The 7,495-nt window shown below is 41.1% G+C and overlaps 1 protein-coding gene across 2 annotated transcripts; it reads right to left on the reverse strand.

Moving 5' to 3' along the window:
* rab33b.S (RAB33B, member RAS oncogene family S homeolog) lies at positions 1–5,324 on the reverse strand. 2 transcript variants are annotated; one of them, XM_018243300.2, is made up of 3 exons: positions 5,174–5,324; positions 1,643–1,906; positions 1–866 (listed from the first exon to the last, which is right to left on the reverse strand). In XM_018243300.2, exons 2-3 carry the CDS (start codon positions 1,886–1,888, stop codon positions 432–434), a joined length of 681 nt encoding a protein of 226 aa, XP_018098789.1. In that variant the 5' UTR covers positions 1,889–1,906; positions 5,174–5,324; the 3' UTR covers positions 1–431. The 2 variants fall into 2 exon arrangements, with proteins under 2 accessions (XP_018098789.1, XP_018098788.1); XM_018243299.2 differs by having other exon boundaries at positions 5,123–5,308.
* Between the last annotated feature and the right edge of the window lie 2,171 nt (positions 5,325–7,495).

Genomic DNA, 7,495 nt, shown 5'->3' on the forward strand with positions numbered 1-7,495 from the left:
CTAACAATTTGTATATACATGCAAGAGACCTTCCATCAAGGAGCTCCATCAATATAAATCGATGTTGAAACTATCAAGTTGTAAGTCATGATGAGAGCATACTGCAAACCAATAATCACTTCCCTTTCTTTAATTATTAAAATAGGGCTTTCTTAGTAAGCAAAACCTTTTAACACTGGACACATCTGCATCCAAGGGGAAATTATTGCACAATGCCGAGATATCTGATGTATAATGCAAGCAATCCGGTGCACAAATGCTACGGCAGGTAGCAATCCTAAAAATCATGCAGATAAGGAAAATTCCAATGATTTTAAAGGCCTTGGTCAATTATCACAGACTCCATGCACTCTCCATATAACTTGCAGACCAGTCTAAAAAAGTTCTAGTGTGGTTCCGTTTTGGTGATAAATCTTATAAAAACAAAAACCCTAGCAGCCGCATGGAAACAAAGTCTTTGGACCTGAATTCAACTCCACTGTACTATCTGGAGGCTGACTCAAAATCAATGGCTTGTGGCTCTTTAGTTTGTGGGCAAGCGTCATGAAGATGGCCTCCACGTGGTCATTTGTGTTCTTGGCTGACGTTTCAAACATTGGCATGCTGTGTGAGTCTGCAAACTTCTGAGCAGTGCCCGTGGGAACCTGGATAGAGCCTCGCAAGTCACATTTATTACCAACCAAGATACGGGGCACATCATTGGATATTAGGTGCTGTTTGCACTCCTCAATCCAGGCAGGTAAACTCTGAAAACTGGCCATATTGGTGATATCATATACAAAGACCACAGCATGCACATTCCTGTAGTAATGCTGCACCATACTCTTACGGAAACGTTCCTGTCCTGCAGTGTCCCATAGCTGAATCTGTAAAGGGTAGAAAGCCATGAAAGTATGTATGACATGAACAGTCACGTTATAGAATATATATACATATTATGTATGACATGAAACATGGTGGATAGTATACGGATTCTCTGCAAAGCAGAAAGACTTTAGAACTTCAACATGGTAGAAGGTATGGGAGGGGTTGAATGAATGCTAGCCTAAAGGTGAATGTGAACACGGTCCCTGGAGCCATAGCCAGACTATAACTATTCCCTTAGCAGAGTGTGTGAGCCTGGGTTGAAAAAAATGTTTACTTTTGAGATAATGTTTATGAAATTTTTATTTTTATACAAGGCCAGCTGAATAAGCTCATGCGAAAAAGGGGGTATTTTGTCCTTTAAAGGAAGAAGATGTAGTCTGTAGAAAGGGGGTACCCAACCTTTTTTGCCTGTGGTCAGCATTCAAATGTAAAGAGTTGGAGAGCAACACAAGCATAAAAAAAAAAGGTTGTTCCTGTGGGTGCCAAATAAGTGATTGACTATTTGGTAGCCCTATGTGGAATGGCAGCCTGCAGGAGGCTTTGTTTGGCAGTACACCTGTATTTTAGGAAACCAAATGTTGCCTCCAAGCCAGGAATTAAAAAATAAGTACCCGCTTTGCGGCTACTGGGAGCAACATCCAAGGGTTTGGTAAGTACTGTGTTGCTCACAAAACAATTGTTGGGGATCATTGTTGTAGAAATGCAAGTGAGGCAGAACTGCAACTTCCTCTGGTGCGTACACTCTTTCCACTGACTTCTCTATTGGTTTCCTTACCTTGATCCTCTCCCCATCTATGTCCACATTCCTTTCTCGAAAGTCCACCCCTATTGTAGCTTCTGTCCTTTCCGGAAAGCAACTGGTGCAAAATCGGTAAGTTAGACAAGTTTTCCCGACATTTGAGTCCCCAATCACAATGATCTTGAAAATCCTGGCACGGGTGACACCGAACGAACAAGAGCTGCTTATACTCGCCTCCAGCGACGACTCCAACCCTCCATCACCACCACAGCCTGCTGACATTATGGTCACAATGTACACCTTGAAACATAGAGAACAGCTGTAATTGAGACAAAAAAGCCAAACTGCCAACTAAAACATAGACTCTAATATTTGTTTCAACTTTCCTATGGGTGACTTAGGAAGTAGGTAGGAATTATTGAAAGAACGGTTGAACAGATGAGTATGGAATTAAAGGAGAAGTATTAAGATATATTGTCCCTGCCACTTAAACCCCTACATTCTTTTTTTCCCAGGTCAGCTCTCCACTCAGTCCCATGTACTGGCCGTTATGCTATGCTATACACAGACAATCTGATTTCCTCCAACATTTTTTTTGCACTATAAGGATGGTGGCACACGTAGCATTCGGGGGAGATTAGTCACCCAGAGACAAATCTCCTCTTCTTCGGGTGACTAATATTATTGAAATGCCTTCCCGCCGGCTAGAATGTGAATTGCTGCGGGATGGCACTCGAATTGCTTCAGTTTTCCTGAAGACGCCTGAAGTTTCCTCGTGAGGCAACTTCAAAAAACTAAGCGTTGTGAGTGCCATCCCGCTGGCGATTCACATTCAACGATTCGTGTGCCACCACCCTAAAAGAAAATTTTAAACAACTTTTTAGTATGCTTTAAAAGGAACAGTAACATCAAAAAATGAAAGTGTTTAAAGTAATGAAAATATCATGTACTGTTGCCGTTTGCTTCAGAAACACTACTATAGTTCATATAAACAAGCTGCTTTGTAGTAATGGCACGTACTAAATAAGGACTAAATGTCACAAGTTAAATAGTGGGTAACAGATAACACCATTATGTTCTAGAGAGCTTATCTGCTATGCAACCTGAGCCTTTTCTCCACTTAATGGCTGCCCTCATTGCCACACGGCAGCTTATTTATATAAACATTTGTAGTATTTCACTGTAGTATTTACCAGTGCAAGGCAACACTGCATTAAAATTATATTAATTTTAACACTTTCATTTTTGGATGTTACTGTTCCTTTAATTACAAATTAAAGGGCAAGGAAACCTGTATTCACTGGTTTAGTATGTTGGGCACCGCCAAGTGAATCCAGTTCAAGTTTTTTCTCAGGCCAATGCCCTTTTAGGAAAATAAATGCACCAGACCAGGTAAAAACTAAATCAGCACCATGTTGCCATTTTGCTAACCTTTCCCAGGTATCCTTAGTGCTGAATAACATTCATGTCCTTGCAGTAGAGTGGAATACAAATGCTTTATTCTACTTTGCATGCACAAGACAAAATCTAATTAGGGAGAACTGGGAAAGGTAAGACGGTAGAAAGGTGCTGCTTTCGTTTTTCTTTCCCTCGAGCTGGTACATTTTTACCCTACAAGGTGCACTGATCTAGGGAAATTTTTTTTACCTATCAATAATCTATTATTTAGAACATTTTAGACTAAAGGAACATTTACATTGAGCCATAACCTAGGCCTGGATTATGCAAAACCAGACAACAGCTCTTCAGTTCTAGGCATGCATAGTAACTAGTGCTCAGGGCATTCACTGCTACAATGGATCCTCTGAATGTACACCATCCATGACAATGGGTCCTCTGAATACAGGGTGAACACAAGCAGCCTAAATTCTATGACCCCCCCCATCCCTTTCCATTAGCATATCCAAATTGCAATCTATGCAAATTATTTGAACATTTAAAGTGGACCTGTCACCCAGACATAAAAAGCTGTATAATAAAAGCCCTTTACAAATTAAACATGAAATCCAAATTATTTTTTTTTATTAAAGTGTTCGTAGCTGTTGTAAAATTTTAAAATCTCAGCTGTCAATCAAATATTGAATGTCCGTCCTCTGTGCCTTAGGCATAGAGGTGGGGTAGGCAGTTACTTTCACTTTCTATTCAGCACTTCCTAGATGTCTCTGCACGTTACATTCTCCATCTTTTTTCAGCGTTTAATTGTGTACCCAGGGCATGGGGATGGACATCAGGTCCCCCATTCTGGTGCACAAACAAGATTCTGAGATGATACAAGGCTTGCCATAATAACAGTGTCCACAAAATGGCTGCTGCCTGCTTGCTATAATTATGAATTCCCAGACCAAAGGAACAAGATTTAAATAATTTATGCAGTGTAATAAACATTTATTTTGCTTGACTAATGTGATGAATTAGGATTTGGAATATTTTTTTTGGATGAAAGGTCCCCTTTAGGGTCAGGGCACACGCTCAGATTCAGGGAGATTAGTCGTCCGGCAACAAATCTCCTCTTCTTCGGGTGACTAATTGTATTGAAATGCCTTCCCGCTGGCTAGAATGTAAATCGTCAGTGGGATGGCACTCGGATCGCTTCATTTTCCTAAATTGCCTCATGAGAAAACTTCGGGCGACTTCGGAAAACGAATCACGCCGATTGCCATCCCACTGACGATTTATATTCTAGCCTGCGGGAGGCAGTTTGGGGAGATTAGTCGCCCCCAAAGAAGAGGAGATTTGTCGCCCCGAATCTGAGTGTGTGCCCTGACCCTTAAAGGGGTGGTTCACCTTTAAGGTAACTTTTAGTATGTTATAAAATGGCCAATTCTAAGCATTTTTTCAACTGGTTTTTATTTAATTTTTACAGTTTTATAGTTATTTGCCTTTTTCTTCTGACTCTTTACAGCTTTCAAATGGGCGTCGCTGACCCCTTCTAAAAAAGAAAATGCTCTGTAAGGCTACACATTTATTGTTGATGCTTATTTTCATTGCTAATCTTTCTACTCAGACCCACTCCTATTCATAATCCAGTCTCTTATTCAAACCAGTGCATGGTTGCTAGGGTCATTTGGACACTAGCTACCAGATTGCTTAAAAAGCAAATTGAAGAGCTGCTGAATAAAAAGCTAAATAACTCAAAAACCTTAAATAATTAAAAATGAAAACCAATTGCAAATTGTCTCAGAAAATCACTAATCTAGATCATAAGAATTGTTATCTCAAAGGTGAATAACACCTTTAAGGGCTAGTCCACACGGGGAGATAGCCACGCGTTTGCGGTCGCGGCTCTACTGATGTGCAACAATCTACTCGGGATTGCGGCTATTAGTTGCACATCACGTATACAAAGGCTACTTGCAGATATGTGAAGAGGAAGGGAATCCAGCTGGGAGCGGTGGATAAAGCTGTGTATAAAGCGGTGGATAAAGCTGTGTATAAAGCGGTGTACAAGCGCCACGTCCTGAACCAGTTTGGGCGTTAGGTTAGGATTGGAAAAGCAGCGCGCAGTCTCTGACTTACCGACACACACACAGAGGATGAAATATATAAACAGAAGCGACAGTATTATACCAGTTGCGCTGTTTCTGCGACTCAGCCTAAGCCCCTCCGACCAACAGCAGCTCTGACTTCCAGCAATAGGAAACTGCCCTGTGATTCCGCATTTTCACTCCACCCCCCTCGTCGGCTCCCTGCTTAGCTAGTTGTGGCCCCTCCTCTTTCCGGCGGCGGAAAGTGCGTCAGATCAGCGGCGGACATTTTGAAGATGGGCAGTTTGCGCTTAGTTGGATAAGATGTAGTTGGCTTCCCTGAACATAAGTGTTCATGTGCTTACTTACTAGGCGGAGCCGGAGGGTGGTGTTTGGGGTCTGGGGATGCTACCTAAATCATTCCTTGTTTTGATTTTACCTCTCTGATTATGTCCTGTAAACATTTTTGGAAATTAAAAAAGCATACCTCCCAACATTTTGGAAGTAAAAAGAGGGGCAAAAATTTTTTTTGCACGTAGAACAGCGAAATGGTCTGACCACGCCCCTTTATGTGGCCACACCTCCTGATTACCATGTTTACGTTACAAAATTTGGCAGGTTATTAAAGTTTGAAAATATTTCTCCTTATCTAAACTGTTTTTTTGTGTCTTTAAATTGTTACAAAGTATCTTATTTGCACCTGTTAGCTGTTCTGTGCTCTCTGCTAAAAGCCAATTAAGTGAGAAACTTTGTTTCTTTTTCTGGCTGAGTGCAGAGAAAATAGGGACTTTCCAGTACAAATGAGGGACTGCAGGTTGAGACAAAAGGGGGACTGTCCCTCTGAAAAAGGGACATTTGGGAGGTATGAAAAAGGGACAAAAAAGTTGCATTGTGTAGCGTGGCATTTTTGAACACGCCCATTGTTTGGCCACACCCCCTAATTATCATGTTCATTTTACAAAATTTGGCAGGTTATGAAAGTTTGAACATATTTCTGTGTTTTTTTTCAATTACAGTTTTGCTAATGAAGGTGAATTGCCCTTTAAGCTGTGAGTCTAACATTTCCCAAGGGACCGGTTATCTTATATTGTTAAAATTAATTATTTGCTTATCTAGATACATTTGAATTGTTACAAATGTATCTTATCTTCTGTTGTGGCTAGGGTCGCCACCTTTTCCTAAATTTTTTACTGGCTGGTGGTGGGCGGGAAAAAAAAGGGGCGGGGTATAATGTCAAAGTGGGAGGGCCATGATGTAAAAGGGGGTGTGGCCACAGCCTTGGAGATTTGAAGACAGAGGGCAAAAGATAAGTTTACAGAGGATTACAGGGGATTGGGGGCAGACCGAGGGGTCTTTTTAAGGGTGTTACAAATTTACCGTCAGCTACATTACCGGTAAATTTGTAATACCGGCCCCGGCTTTGGCAGGTGTTTACCGGGTAGGTTGGCAAAATACCGGCCGGGTGGCAACCCTAGTTGTAGCTGTTCTGGGCTCTCTGCCAAAAGACAATTAAGTTAGAAACTTTGTTTCTTTTTCTGGCTGTTCAGTGCAGAGAAAAACATGACTTTCCGTTACAAATGAGAGACTGCAGGTTGAGCTGTCAAAAGAGGGACTGTCCCTCTAAAAACTGGACAGTTGGGAGGTATGCTGTAAACACAGGGCATGTGATAGAAGAAAGAGCAATCAGTGTGCTTTACTGTGTTAAAGCTATGATTGCTAACTAGTAGGGTTGCCACCTTTTCTGGAAAAAAAATACCACCTTCCTATATATTTATCTTTCTTCCCTATTAATAACATTGGGATCAACCATTATTTTTACCGGCAAGGCAAGTAAAATACCGGTCAGGTGGCAACCCTACTAACTAGTGATGAGCGACATTTTCTTCCCATTCTCCAATGGGTGAAAAACAATTGTTGTGCATCAAAAAAATGTTGCACTAGACTTCAATGCATTTTGGCAAATGGGTCAGATTTGCTATAGCTAAAGCTGGCCAAAAACGGGCTGATAAAGGCTGCCAACAGACCGAGACGGCAGTTTATTGGTGTGTGGGGTACTCCGACGGGCTTCCCTGATCGATAGCTGGCCGAGAGGTGTAGTTCAACACCAGCTTGGGGCTGCAGGATGAACCCTGGATGTAGCTGAAGTTCAGAGTTTGGGTAGGATCTAGTGCAAACATTTAAAAAGTATCTATTTTTGTTGCACATGGTAATTTTACTTCATCCTTGTTTGAGATCTGCCAATTAATTCACAAACAAAAAACCACCCTGTATCAATTCATATACAGTATGTTGCACTTATAATTTCATAGTTATAAATAACACATCATATTCCACATCTCACATAACTCAACCATGTGAGCAAAGTATACATATAAATCCTATTTCATAATATATGGAAATGATTTGTTCAAATTCATGTATTGAA

The sequence above is a fragment of the Xenopus laevis genome, chromosome 1S (genome assembly GCF_017654675.1).
Source record: "Xenopus laevis strain J_2021 chromosome 1S, Xenopus_laevis_v10.1, whole genome shotgun sequence".
NCBI lineage: Eukaryota > Metazoa > Chordata > Amphibia > Anura > Pipidae > Xenopus > Xenopus laevis.